The following is a 15,858-nucleotide window of genomic DNA, read 5'->3' as shown; positions in this document are numbered from 1 at the left end:
CTCCTTTTGCGGTTCATGAAACATGGTTAGATCCAATCAGTGTATCTGACTCTTCTGCATGTACATTGCAAATGATAACAATAGAACTGTTGTACACTTCATGTGTCATTACATGGGGTTTGGCTATCAATAGTCCTGGCTAGGTAGTTCTTCATTGCCAATATCAGGGGCAGGTGGTATTGTGACCAATGTATTGAAGCTAATTGATTATGAATCATTGAAAGATAGGGAATCTAAGCAAGCTCAGTTTTCTTCCGATATGTGGGAAGTATCTTATTGATTTGTTTAGTGACCATGTCATATTCTGTCTTTTTCAAGATGGCCAAATATGGTAACCATTTGTACAAATAAGTAGGAGGTTAGAATAGTGTAGTTAGACCGACATCTACAAACTGGGCATGTATTTTGTGAGATGTTTGTTAGAGCCAACTGAAAAACAAGCATGCCAAAATGAGACAGACTCATGAAAATATTTTCGAGTAAATGTTGAATGTTGTAATAATATGTTTACACAAAAACAAACATGGCTAAAATGTCAGACACAACTGTGCAGTCTCAGTTTTCCAGATTCTGGGGAAAAGTCTGACACAAAATTTGCTCAGAAGTTTTATCATACGAACCTCACCTAAAAATGTTTTTGCTAAAAGTTGCTGCACATTTTTTAAAGTAAATTGAACCCATGTCATCAACCCAGAACATTGATGACTGAGGGCATCAGCAGAGGTGTAGTTCACATTTTGTTTATTATTTGGATTTTACCATTTGTTGGTAAGTTGTTGTTTTATAATCCTCTCTTAATTTTTGTGACTTTGAATTTTAAGATGTAATAAATGCATAAATAAAGGACAGCATTCTTTACCATAAAGTAAAATCAAAAATATGTCACACCCACGCATTAAATTGAATTGTACAATAAGGGCAAAATAATAGACTAACTACTACTGTGACAGCTCACTCATACAGTGATAATATCAAAAAATACGTACTACACTGGCCAACCATACAAATTGATCAAGATAAAGAAATTCTACTATTATGATTGCTGTGACCTTGCTTGTTTGAAGCAAAGAATTACGCAGGTCAAAAGTTCCATTTAAAAATTCCATTTACATTTTTCGCTAGCTATCTGTGTTGGCTATAATGGTGGGAATTCTTTTATTTATTATAGATAGTGGTGATATTTTGGGAGTCCTGTGTGATATGAAAGGAAGCGATTATTTGGTTTTCTTCTGAAAACATGAATTGAATACCTGAGTGGAAGAAGGGCCCAACTCCCATTTTTTATAAAAATGAGTTAGACCCAGCATTTTATTACCAGCAGACTGATCTTCCTTGTGTGTGAAAGATGAGCCAAAATCCACTCTCTAAATAGTCTTTCACGTACACTTAATCATGGTTTTCATGGAAGAAAGGCCCAACTCCATGGAGTTGGGCTCTTCTTCCACAAATATAGGGTTAAAGAGGAATTTTGTTCATCCATGAAATCTGCTTTTCACTACAATAAATTTTCTTGCTAACATATTACATGAGTTGTACTTGTGCAATTAATGGTGATTACGTAATTTCTGTAGCTATTTATAACACATCTGCTTACGTAACTGGCACTTGCAGTATATTAGTGGAAGAAGGGCCCAACTCCAACTCGTAAAAAGACCTGTACCGCTGACATGGAAACATCATATATAATTACGAATGTATGTACTATTGTATGTTCATGTATTAAAGGTCCCCTGAAGATGAAAACGTTCTGTCTATAAAACTTTTCCAAATATTAAGTTTTTTCTTAATATCTCAAAAACAGTTTTGATGGAGTTGGGCCCTTCTTCCACTCAGGTATTCAATTCTTTGTAGTAGTTGTCACTTAGTCACATGCATGTATACCATGTAGCCGAAATATTATAGCGGATTGTTTTGTGGCTATAACTTCTAAGGTCGCTGTAATAATTTCGTAAATGTTGACATATGAGAGGAAAGCAAACAAAATATGCAGTGCTTCAAAATGTATGTAAACATCAAATGTGATGAAATAAGTTTCCAAGTACAAAGAGGGGTTTGTACATTTTCAAACAAATTATGTGAACAATGTTGTAAATGACAAACACTAGAACATCAAGTACCTCATTGTAAACATTGCATGTAAATTGATAAGGCTACACCCAGGTCTACATGTACATTTTTGTACGTGTTTGAAGTATTCAGAGGCGAAATTTGACATACATCCAAAAGCTGCCTTGTGTATTTGTATTATTATTATTTGAATATATTTAAGCTACATGTAAAGATATGTTTAAATTGCATAATTATGGAGGGTGTTAAAAAATACAGTGAAAAAAAAATAGAAAAAAATTTCAATTGTTATTTTGCTAAAACTTTTGTGAGATTTTAGGTAATTTTAGCCTCCAGGAAAAAAAATTTAAATCCCGACCGACCGTCCCTACTTGAAAAGTCCACCTGCTTGTCTTACATCAAACTATCACAGGGCAGCTCATGGTGTATTTATCGTATTTGATGGTAGCGGAACTCTTCATATAGCAAATTGTTTTTACATAAGGATGAGTGAATTCATCTTGAGCAGAACGCAAAGTATGTAGGGCATGATGTACAAAATACATAAACAAAAATTGTTAATAGCCAGTCTGACGATACCAAATACATATCGGTGACAAAGACATACTTAGTGTTGATACACAAAGCCTGAGGGCGTACATAACTCTGGCATAGATTCATGAGTTTTTCTTGACCTAAGGATGGTCGCTGATTGCAATACGTGCATGTATCCTTACAATGTTACTAGTTAACTTGTTTGTCAATTGATGTTTCATATATTCAAATTAGTGCTTCAAAGGCGAATGTAAAAGTCAAAATTTTCTCGCTACATTTATTTTTACACACTTTTCACATTCGGAAATGATGTTAATCCTTTAGTGTATGGTTCAATATGTGAAAAGGTAGAATCTCAAATTTAAAAAGCAAGTGAAAGTTAAAAATGGGCAAAGCACAAAAAATTTATTCATATGAAAATTACAACTTTTACAGTGGGGCAGGGGATAATGAAGGGAACGCAACTATCTTCATTTTTAGCCCAATACAAAAATAAAAGGTACTTTAATGATTTTAAAACATTTATTTTATGAATTGAGAGCTATTTTCAACTTGATTGATTGATTGACAAACCAAAGCTACATGACATGACTGTAATACTTTTGCACCGGAAATAGATTTCAAATAATATCTACAATCAAGGAAAAAAGTCTTGGAACGCTTGCGTGTAAATAACGGAAAACTGTCACCCCTCTCCCCGTGCAATGTTGAGAAATGCCAATGTCTTCAGCGGTTCCCCAATGTGTTCCAACATTGCTTGATGGGGAGAGGGAAGGGTAAATCATTGTTGTAGATGTCATGTTTCTTCCCAAACACAATATAGGTCATTTCCATGAACATAAGAAATTCTGCACGAATTTCGACAGAGTGTGCCAAGCGTTCCAAGGACTTTTTTCCTTGATTGTCTCTACCGAAGGCAAAATATTTCATCTAAATTTTGTTTTTGTCTCAGTCATAACTCAAAAACGGAATGTCGTATGAGCTTCAAATTTCACACGATTTGAGAGTGGATTTTATACTTTGCAATCATAATAAAATTGTTGATAACGAATTTGGTTTATTTAGGAGTGGTCACCGAAAACACCCCATATGCTAAATTACACACGTTTCATAATTATGGCTCTAAACTGCTCTAAAATGTCGTTTTTGTCCATAACTCAAAAACAGAATGTTGTATGAGCTTCATATTGCACACGATTAGAGAGTAGATAATATCCTTTTGAATCATAATAAAATTGTTGATAAAAATGTTGAGTTATTTAGGGAGTGGTCACTGACAACACCTCCTATGCTAAATGACACAAGTTTTGTAATTATGGCCCTCTTCTGTATGATACTGAGTCAATTTTCGTTTTTGTCTCATAACTCAAAAAACACTACAAATGCATTTTTCGTACAATATCACAATGTTTTGCAGCATGTTTTCCAAAATGTTTTTTTGAATGTTATTAAAACGTTATGTACCCTTTATGATATAACCTAACGTGTAAAATTTATGTTTTCTCTAAAACTTGTGTTTGCTGAGTATAGGTACATCCGAGCGAATCAGAAAGATTATGATGTAACAATTTGAAACAACTCATTTCTGAATATTATTTATAACAAAATACGCTTTTGCGATGAGAAAAAATAAAAGAAAAAAGAAACAACAATTTAATACACTTAAAGAAAAAAATATAGACCACCATTGGGACTCGAACCATGCACATCAGTCAATAGCCAAAAGGTTAACAGTCGGAGGACTAATCCGCTACGCCACGCTGCCATTGCACAAACGAAGTAACAGGTTTTGTTCTTTTATAGTAGTCAGGTATCGGGGAAAGTGTAAACCTGTATAGTAGAAATGGCAAAGTGTATCAGTTTACCATAATGACAAAATGGTCCAAAATCGACATTTTATGTTTTTGAGGCCGCATCTCATGAAGCGTCACGTTCGTTTACATTTGCTATACCAATTGAGAATGTTTTAATGCAAAAGGAATGACACCTTGATCTCTTATATGAAATTTGTTAACACTTTACCATTTTGAATTGAAATAAATATATGGCCATGCGTTTTGAACTCGCCACCCAAAAATGGTGGTGTTGTTACGTATTTTCAAATTGTGATCTGTTCAATTTATCATACCTCGGCTAAACAAAAAGATTATGTCATGGTTTTGGTCTCATTTGAAAGCTAATTAATACCACTAACCACCCTGTAAATATGAGCAATATAGCTTCTCAACTAACGAAGCTGTGATTGATTGAATTGCGAGCAGTCAGGGTGGTGGAGGTGGGGGAGGAGGAGGTGGGGGAGGAGGAGCACATAAACTCTATGGGAACAGGGCGCTTCACGTTTGTAACTTAATACAGGGGCTATAAACTTGGTTTTGGTCTTAATTTACAGCTAAACAATTCTGCTAATTGTTTGTAATCATTTTGAACTCTGTATGGTTTGTTAAGCTTATAAAATACAAACTTTTACATACAAAACTACCCGTTTTCGTATGAAATGCTGTAGTAAGCAATGCGGATGTCTTCAAAATATAAAAGTTGCTGTAAATTTTTATTTACTTATCCTATCATAGTCAATGTATACATTTTCTGAGAGGAAATTTGATGAGGAATCTAAATATGGACTTATTTTTTCCGTATGGGTTAGGGGTAAAATGTTCCAGTTCAAAATAGGTTGGAATTGTAAAAATTTGAACATATTTTGGGACACCCTGTATTCCGAGATTACTAAACAGCTGTGATTTTTTTTCTTCCAAAGTCAGTAGGCTCCCCCTATCCTCTAACCAAATAAATGTTGTTTACTTTCAGTTTATTACTGCAAGTTAGTAATAAGCAATGAAATATGTAACCATTTTTTTATTTGGAAATATTTTATTCCACCCTGTATAACTTCAAGGTCACCCTGTACAATGAATTCATTTGTATATATTCAAATTGCTTATGCCTTCAGCTTTCCAAAAATGTATACTTTTGCTAGTTTAGGGTTGGTAGTTGTGGAGATATTCTAATTTGAAACTTGATTGGTGTAAAAAAATCATAATATTTGTGATGTAACGCTAAGGATGGCGAGTTCAAAACACATGGCCATATATGCGTATTTCAGTGACCACTCCCTGAATAACCCAACATTTTTATCAACAATTTTATTATGATTCAAAAGGATATTATCTACTCTCAAATCTGGTGCAATATGAAACTCATACATTTTGTTTTTGAGTTATGGACAAAAACGACATTTTAGAGCATTTTAGAGCCATGATTAAGAAACGTGAGTAATTTAGCATAGGGGGTGTTTCCAATGACCACTCCCTAAATAAACCAAATTCTTTATCAACAAGTTTATTATGATTACAAAGCATATAATCCACTCTCAAATCGTGTTATGCAATTTGAAGCTCATACGACATTCCGCTTTTGCGTTATGAGACAAAAACGAAATTTAGATGAAATATTTTGCATTCGGTAGAGACAATCAAGGAAAAAAAGTCTTGGAACAGCTTATGTGTAAATAACGGAAAACTGTCACCCCTCTCCCCGTGCAATGTTGAGAAATGCCAATGTCTTCAGCGGTTCCCCAATGTGTTCCAACATTGCTTGATGGGGAGAGGGAAGGTAAATCATTGTTGTAGATGTCATGTTTCTTCCCAAACACAATATAGGTCATTTCCATGAACATAAGAAATTCTGCACGGAATTTCGACAGAGTGTGCCAAGCGTTCCAAGGACTTTTTTCCTTGATTGTAGGTAAATACAGATTGATAGGGAATTAGTAATCTACTTAGCGAATCAAGCCTACAATGTAACTGACACACTGTACCGCATGGTTTAATTAAACCACAGTGTTGACATTGTACAAGTTGATGACATCAGAGCAGATGATATTCTTTCTATTGACAAGCAGTATTACACAACACAAATAGCTTGCGCTTTGGATACAAAAAACGTAGGGTAGTTGGATACATGTACAGTGTACTGCATTAAACAATGAGTCACATGTGGTTATGTACATATCACCATTGTACATGTGGGTTGATTTAAAAATAAGGAGGGAATGTACCACACAATAGTGTAGGCCTTACATCATGTTACTGAGAGGTCATACCTGGTTAACTTGAGGTGCCTGTGTATCTTTGGGTGTGGTGGGCTTTTCCCTGTTATCCATGTGAGTGAGTCATCACCAAGGAAACTGTTGTCATGGTTACATGGGAGGATGGATAGCCTGGATGCGTACATGCATACATAAAAATGTAGGGCAATATGATGATATTGTTAGCTGTCATGTGTGGTATCATCTGTGTTTGAGTGGTATTGCTATCTATTCCAGGCTTTTATGAATGTTTCAGTGCATATGTATAATAATATTTCAAATCAGATAAAGGCCCTTTGTGGTAATTCAGAGCAGGTGTGGTTTCCGTATTCATCTATGACTGAAAATTACATCTAGCCATTAAATGTTGCCTGCTGCAACAGCAAAAATTATAATAATTAAAGCACTGTACAAAATGTAAATGTATGCTTAAATTGAAATTATTTTCCCATAATATTGCACATTGCAGAACATTACAATTTGCCCCCTGGACTACTTGCTAAGAAGTATACACCATTTAGAATGTAATAAACCCTATTTCCATGTTTAATACAAAAGAGTTAATTCATAATCATTATGAAAAGGACTGAGGTAGTTCCCTACATAGCTCTACATGTAGACCAGATTTGATTAACATTTTGTAACCCCTCACTTGGTTATCCCAGTGAACTATTGACACTGACTTGTTCAAGTTACTCCCAGATGTAGCAATGTGCACACTGTTTAAATTCTAATGTGCTCTTTTGCTCTAAAAACATGACTAGAAATAGAATCCGTTGGTATAGAGCATTGGGGTTTCCTGAGGCATTAATTGGATAATGTATCTTGATTTGGATTTTGGTTGATCATGTATCAAATAAGAGAATTATGATTTAATATAAATTTGGGAAATATACTTAAGTTATATGGGAAAAATCTTTTTCTTAGTGCTTTGTTTTTATGTTCTCTCGTCTAGCATTTAAGTCATGAAAGTATGTAAGGAAAAGTTATTTACCATTCTCAGTAGCGCTGCCAGTATATCCAATTGTATCCACCAACCTAAACCTATTTCATGCTCTTCCCATGACAACCTCCAGGTGAGCTCATCTTTGAATTGAAGAAGAAACCGGAGGATTACCAGCCTCGCAACAAGCGTCGTGGTCAGCAGGGGAAGAAGGATCCGAGATCACCCAATGGACAGCCTGGATGGTACAATGACCCCAGCAAAGTGCCTCAGGATAGACTGCCTTACTTTCTGGAACTTAATAATGGTAAGCGTGAATTGTGACAAGTCTAATTTGATTTGGAGCAGGTGCACTGTGAAGTGAAAACGATATAGGTCACATTGAAAATCTTCACACAAACAAACATACGTACACACACCCAACACCCTCTTGTTGATGCCATCAAGTGTGGAGGTTCATAGATACACATAAATGCGGAGCTCATCCGTACACAATCGACTGACTGTAGAGGTATATTTGCATAACAAAATGGGAGTGTACTGTGTACCTTCCTCTATGGCTCAAAGACACTAGTTTTGAACCTCCTACCATGGAGTTCCGTGGCTGGCTCAAACTCCATGGTTGGCTCACACCATGGACCTCCATGGTTGCCGTAAGGTTCCACGGTTGATATGTATGCACACTTCCATAGTTTGAATGATCTTGCAAATACCCCATCGCTTTTTTAAGCAATTTATGTATAATGTAGCACTGGTTTCTGAACTGTACTCTGATACCTGTATGATGATTTTGCTCGCTCCGCTCGCTGTTCGAAAGGCGTCACGGTTTGAGAATGGGGCTAGTTCTAGTATAATGCATTAGGGGTTAGCTGACTGAGACAGGGATGTTTAGACATATTCAATCATTCATGTCCCTAGCTTGAATTATATATAATCATGCAGTCATCTGTTAGCTTTTCTTGTTTCATTGATCATTTTTGGTATAGGACATGAAAGGCTTTTCTGCAATGGATTCATCCAACCTGATATTCATTTTATAATCTTTAGAATTAGTGTTTTACTTTCTTTTTGCTTCTTATTTGCAGATGGTACAGATGTAATTGATTACAAACCCAAGAGACATAGGCTACAAGTGAATGTTACAGAAGTGGGCAGTGAGAGGGAAGTTTCTAATAATGGACAATATCTACAGGTTAGTCGCTACGTGGCGTAAATAATGATTAGCACAGTATATGATTTAGGCCTTGGTCATTTGAAAAATCTAGTCATGCTAGAAACCACTCACCTTGTGATGTTGAGGTGAGCTGTAGCTATGTGATTTGAATCATACTCCATGGATTCTGAAGCATTCAAGTTTCCTGTAAAGGTTTGCTGATCACTTTGGCCCAAAGACACACCATATAAACAATATAAAGGACTTATAGCATACAAATGCGCACCTTAAACACACCACAATAAACCATCACAGTCAGGATGACCTGCCCGCATTCTTGTCCAGATAACCAACACAATAACCAGATAGTGCTTACACAGGAGAATTTTAAGTTGGCTCAATTGACCATTTTGGTAAACCCCATCCTTTGTGAGTACACCTGAGATGTCGTTATTTGACGTCGTATCGATCTGCGCCGATGCGCACATCGTTTAGCGAACATCTTTACTGCGCATTGCAAGTCAGAGTGATGTCAAATGACGACATCTCAGGTGTACTAGCAAAGGCTTATGGGATTTACCGAAAAGGTCAATTATTTCACAAGAACAAATAGGGACTGTGCCGGGGTTTGAACCCGCATCATCAAACTCCAATAGTAGTGGATTCTTAATGACTTGAGCTAACATCTCAACATCACACACAAAAAATCAAAACCATCCTTTCTCAAAATTCAACATTCAGTTCATGCATTTGATTCAGATACTTGTATATATTTTAAGTAGTATTGACTCTTGATAACAAGAAAAGCTTGTGTAGCCATATGGTCTCTCATAGATGGACTAGTACTAATCTTCAGGTACCTGGGAAGCGAGGTGTAATTAGCATAGTAGCCTGCTGGTTATTCCCTTGGCACTACAAGATCACCATGTACTGCATAGTGAGGTTTTTATTTATTTTTGCAGTTAATATTAGAATTTTCAGAGACTTTAAATCTGAAAGTAATTTTGACCTGTATGGTAGGTTGAGGAAAAAATTTAGCAAATCGCAAGACTACCAAAGTCATAAAAATTTCAAGCCACTAAAATTTCCTACTTCATCGTATATTATGTACATCAATAATATGCTGAAACATTTGATATAGTCATCGCAGATAACTATTTGAATAGAGAGCTAGCTATTTGCATCCTAATCGTGGGACATGCAAATTTTCCTCACTTGCTGAGTTATATAGCAATATAGCAGCGTTTCTTGTTGAGCTTTGTAGATAAGTCGTGTAGCAGGCCTCTACCTTAGATCATCAAAATGTTTTTTTGATGATCTATGCCTCTACTTCAGTCAATGTCCTCCTGAAAAAGATAAGTCATGTAATCAGTATTATTGTAACATGATATACTGTGACTAATATATCTTGGTCTACTGCTTGGAAAATTTGTATGGTGTCCACTTAGTGTTAACATTTGCTGCACCTGTTTAGTCGCATTGAAATACTCTGTATACTTCTGCTGTATATGCGCATCAACTGTTAATACAATACTCTGTAATATTATATAACACACACACCATTATTGATGTGATTGACCTTGTAAAAAGAAACAAAAAGGACCTTCATTGTTATTAAATATGGCAAAATAACATATTTGTTTGGTAACAATGGAGGATGGCAAAGATAATTTTGCATTAAACTTTAAAAAGTCAAGGCCTTAACCAACCTTGCAGTTGACCAAAGGACACAACCCATGTGACGGTTTGACAGTCCATTTCAAATCCTCCCAATTGTTATTCCCATCAGCCTCAATCTTGTATCTGATGTCTGATAAAAATTCCTTTAAAAAAGGAATGGGGCACCCAATGGGAGATTTTATGTGATGTGCTATGTTTTCCATTGGGTTATTCCAGTTGATATTCATACACCCTCTATGGAAGATGTGACCTTAATCTCCCACACAGGGGGTGTAGATTTCAAATGGAGTCACTCATTCAGGTAACCCCATTTGAAATTCACACTCCCTGTTTGGAAGATTAAGGTCATGTCTTCCAAAAAGGGGTGTATGGATTTCAACTAGAATAACCCATTATAGATTGAGGTTGACCAAAAGATTGGACACACATTCACAGTTCACATACACTGTTGTTGTGTATAAGGTTTGATAAGTCCATTTTCAATTCTCGCATTATTCATCCCATCATCATCATCCCATCTCAGGATTTTGCTTGTCTCTGATTTCTTACGGAAGTAGGAATGATTTCTGAGTAACTCAATTATCTCAACGTTTGGTCGTTTGGACCAGTCGTATGATACCAATGTTGTGTCCTGTCATCTTTGAAGCAGGGATGAGTTTGCAGTTTGTAAACAATATGTCGGTGAAATTTTATGCAGTTGCGAATCATTACAGATCATTTTTCCAAGTTACTGGTAGAAAAGTACAATCACCTTTAGTACTTTCAAAACAGTCACTGGTCCATGCTTTAATTAAGATTTACTGACAGATTGAGACTATTCAAATATGCACACTCATGTGGTGAGACCCATATTGGTGAAAACAATCATACAGTAAACATTTAAAGAAAAATTTCCCAACCAAAATTCAATATTTAATTTTAGTGCTGTTGTATAGATGCAATATCTGGTGTGTGTTTTTCGCATCAAATTAAGTGATCTCAAACAGACCAATTGGTTTAATCATTTTTGTCACATTCATTTTGTTACCATTTATTTTATAGGTGTATTTACATACATTTGAGTTGATTGATATTAAATGGAGACAGCTTAGAGATCTCACTTCATTATTGGAATTGAAATGCAATATCCGTTTTATAGCTTGAAACATTAGTTGATGGCAGTGAAGCTGAGATGAGCTAGATAGAATATAGTCCCACTGGGATTGCAGACATGACTGGCTGTCATGCTAATCATGCTAATAGCTTGACTTAAATCGTAACACTACTAGATGACAATTTATCTCGATCTAGTGTCAGCATTGACAACACATACTTGACACATACTTGCCATTGGTGCAGATAATGTCCCAAGTGACATTGCTTGAGGATGTCCCTAGGTGACAAGATTTTGTATTTTATTGGTTTGACTTGCAGGGATTCCTTGTAGCGGATAGTAATGCTTTTTGCAAAGATATTATCAGAGTCGGCACTTATTCATTGACTCCGTGTGCATCACTTTGTCTCAAGTTGATGTTGTTGCTCGAGGGCCTTGCTTTATAAGTGTGGATGTTGTCCCATCTGAATTGCAAAGAGCTTACATTTGTGTAAAGCTTGACTTGAGGGAGATTTGCATCACTAGATAGATAGCATGACGTGTTGTTTGAATGGAATGATGTTGGATTCAATGTGTATTAGTTGCTTTTAATTATCTGTTATCGTTACTTGTGTCATGCTATAGGTTCTAGAATTACATTGGTAGGTGAAGTTGTGTCTAAAATTCCTGGACAAAGGAATTTTTATGAATTAGGCCAATTCATTACAAACAACAACAACAAAATCAAAGGATCTGTATCCCAATGAGATCATTGCACTTTAAGAACCACTCTAAATTGAATATTAGCATACTGTAACCTTTTGATAATTCGGTATGTTAAAGAATTGCCATGAATGCACATTTCTTCCTCTTGTATGCCAGTAATATCCCAAGGGTAGGGCAGGGCATCTACACATGTACTGTGTCTTGCTTGGGGAGAGATACGCTGCACTGAGCGGCAAAACTTTAATCAACACAAATAGTAGTCATTTTCTGCACATTACTACAGTACTATTAGTGTTTGATGGAGTATCCTGAGTGTTATTGTACAGGTTGATGGCATCTCAAGAGGGTTCCTCAGGCAAGGGGCTTAATAGGGATGAGTGGAAAGATGTGTTTCAAGCTAGTGCAAATGCTTATGATGGGTTGAAGGAAGAACAGATTGGCTCGGACAAAAATAGTTGTGACAAGGTCCTTCAGCGATGTCCAACTGATCTTACTTTTTATCGTGTAAAAAGAACTAGGTCCCGTGTTGATCTTAGTTAAGACCCTGACCCCCACATTTTCATCTTATTTGTTGCAAGGCTGACAACTTTATGGGCATTAATGTTTGCAAAATAAACCTAGAAAACAAATTGATAAGTGTGAAAAAAAATGAGGCGGCAGTTCTCTCCATGATTCTTGTAAGACTCTTTCAGGAGAGGTATTACAACATATTTATTTTTAAAGAAGAAAGAAGTTGTGCTATTATTGTCTGAAGGTGGAAAATCCAGCTTCAAAGGATAATGCTGTTGCTATTTTGAAACCACATAAAAGCTCATTGAAATATCACAATACACATTTTCTTTTAGAATGAAAGAGTAATGTATTCTCGCTTTTCAGTCTCCTGTTTGCAAAAACATTTTGTTTTATACTTGAAATTTGTTTCTTTGTTAGAACAGTATACGCTTTTAACAAAGAGTTCAGGTGAAATGACGTGCACGCTGTGTGCTGCCTTGTGTTACTTTTGTCAATATTGTCAGTGACTTTATTGGGCTATTCCAGTTGCAATAATAATATAAAGACTGCAAAAAAAGTAACGCAACTGTTATAAATGCGCCTATAGCATCAGAACTAATAATTGTGTTCACAATATTTCAACTTAGAAAGAAAGGTGATTGATTTACGCGCTTTTTGATACACCATTTGTCCAGTTTCGTTCAATATTAACAGCAGTGTTTCTAAAGAAATATAGCCAAATTTAAAAGTTGCAGCTTTTTGTATTGACTTGAAGTCAGCGAGAAGATAATGTGTTACTTTTTGTGCAGACTTTACAACAAAAACTGTACAAGGCAGCCTTTAAATGCATCATGTTTTGCATCTTTACTCTTCATATATTGTTTTTTACACCAAAATAGCAAACCGTGCCCACCTCATTGTTTTTTATGCAAGCAATTAAAAAGCTCACACTGCTTTTATCATTGCATTTTCTCATCATCCTCTCATCTTGTTGTTTTCTCACAACAGTTATTTTCCCCGGTATTTTACCTCGCCACTGTGTCGTTGCCAACATGGAAGGCGTCGTCACCATCACACCGACCAGTCCGGAAGCGGAAACATATGTTAACAACCAGCGTATTTACGAGACAACAATGTTACAGCATAGTTCAGTGGTCAGGTTTGGGAGGCATCATACATTTAGGTTCTGTGATCCACAAGATGAAGATCCAGTGAGTACATACATATGTTTGCTTTTCTTCATAGGCCTACTTCTTCCCTTAAGCTGCGATCACATAGAAGTATACGGTATTCGCTATACGAAATACGCTCATGAATTCGATCAGGCTGAGTTCACGTATGAGTGAGTATGCTATGATATACTGATCGAATGAGCGTTAATTGTATAGCGAATAGTGAATACCGTATACTTCTTTGTGATCGCAGCCTAAGGATAGGAGTCACAGGGATGTAGTCATTTTAAGCAAGAAGGTGTCATCTGTGCCTCAGGATGCATTTTTAACCACATGAGAACTACCTGCCGATTGGCCAAAATGAATATTGTGTCCAATTAATCAGGGAGGGTATTTATAAGATTGTCCGCAAATGCAAGTTTGACCATAATAGTTTAAAGCCGAGTCATAATTGGCAATTGAAATGAGTATTTCAAGTTATCAACCAATCAGAAATGCTCTTAGATGACCAGTAGTGTCCAGGGGGTTAAGTGCATCATTTATGTGTACCGATGAGGTAGAACCAAAGAATACCAACTCTGCCATGTTTGCATGTGTCTTATGAAGGTAAGCTAGTGTGCCTCCAGATTATATCACCATATGCCCAGTAAACTTTGATTGCTTGTTTGTATCCTGCGTCTAATGCATTGTTAATGCATTGTGCTAATAATGCATGTTTTTAAATGTACACGCACAGATCTTTGTAATGGTCAGGCTTAAAGATGCAATTTATTGTTCAGTTTTGGGGTCTTGCTGATAAATGCTGGCGGTATACTATTTGCCCGGGACTATTTGCCCTCCATATGTGACACCAGAGGTACACTGTATTGGTCCCTGTGCCTGACAATCCAGTATGGTTGATTTCCTGTAGTATTATGCATGGGACCGGCTATAAAAGGCCTAGATTATCCTACTCTAACCTGTTTTGGTTTTTTTCATAAATACATGATGCCACATGATTCAGTTCAAAAACTGTCAACTTGAATGTCTGTTAGTACTAATCCTCCTTGCTCAATCGTTCAAATGTAATCATCTTGTTTCTTCTTTTTTCAGGATTACCCTTCCAACAAGAGAAATCGGGAGAATTTTGAGACCACGTTTGATGCGAATGGTACCATAGAATCTACTGTCACACAAGATGTGTTGCCTGCAAAGTTGGAATTCAGAGAATCAAGTAAGTTTCAAAGTATATAAAGAATAAAGTGCACAAAAAGTTCCCTTACACACTTCAATTCAAACTCAGTAAGAAAGTTAGGGACAAACTTGTTGTGCACATTTTGATATCTCATCTTGTTCAATTTGACTTGTTTTGAGATGATATGGATATTTTATTCACAAAATGAGGCAAGATTATTTAAAAAAAGTATAAATTTAGAAATTCACTCCACCAAAGTGCATTCCTTTCATTCCTCATATAGCGTGAAAGTGAAAGAGGCATTTGGCTGTGTTTGAGTGCTAAGGGTAAAATATTGTTTTGTTTTCTTGCAGATGAGGATCAGTTCCTCTCAGCCATAGTAAGTGAGGTTGATGGTCAACATGTCCATTTCCGACTGGCACCAGCATACACCCTCTATCTTGCATCACGGTTTAGGCTGTCAAAAATGTACAGGCCTGAAATGGGTCCTACAGAGCGTGCTCAGAGGCTCACCGCATTCCTCAACAAAATCGCTGATTTAGTGGATAGGACTGCACAGGTAAGTGTCAAATCTGTTTGGAAGTATGAGCAATATGTAACAAATCATAATAAGAACTGTCACGGTACATAAGCAAAGACATGCTGCATATAAATTCCTTGCATATAACAGACCTGCCAACTGTCCCTCATTTGGGGTTTTTCAAAGTGAAAAAGACTGACAGTCCTGCTTTCTGAAAATTTCAGTGATGGCAAATTTAAAT

At 36.2% G+C, this 15,858-nt stretch overlaps 1 protein-coding gene across 1 annotated transcript in view; it reads left to right on the top strand.

Moving 5' to 3' along the window:
* The window catches only part of LOC140157719 (uncharacterized), a 68,448-nt gene that overhangs the window by 32,260 nt on the left and 20,330 nt on the right, over positions 1-15,858 (top strand). Inside the window, 6 exon segments of the mRNA XM_072180962.1 lie at positions 7,762-7,935; positions 8,714-8,820; positions 13,760-13,765; positions 13,768-13,962; positions 15,016-15,136; positions 15,451-15,656. Of these exon segments, the coding sequence (XP_072037063.1) occupies positions 7,762-7,935; positions 8,714-8,820; positions 13,760-13,765; positions 13,768-13,962; positions 15,016-15,136; positions 15,451-15,656 (809 nt within the window).

This window comes from Amphiura filiformis, chromosome 7, assembly GCF_039555335.1.
Source record: "Amphiura filiformis chromosome 7, Afil_fr2py, whole genome shotgun sequence".
Lineage (NCBI taxonomy): Eukaryota > Metazoa > Echinodermata > Ophiuroidea > Amphilepidida > Amphiuridae > Amphiura > Amphiura filiformis.
The sequence above is the reverse complement of the archived record's forward strand: the minus strand, read 5'-3'. Positions and strand labels throughout refer to the sequence as shown.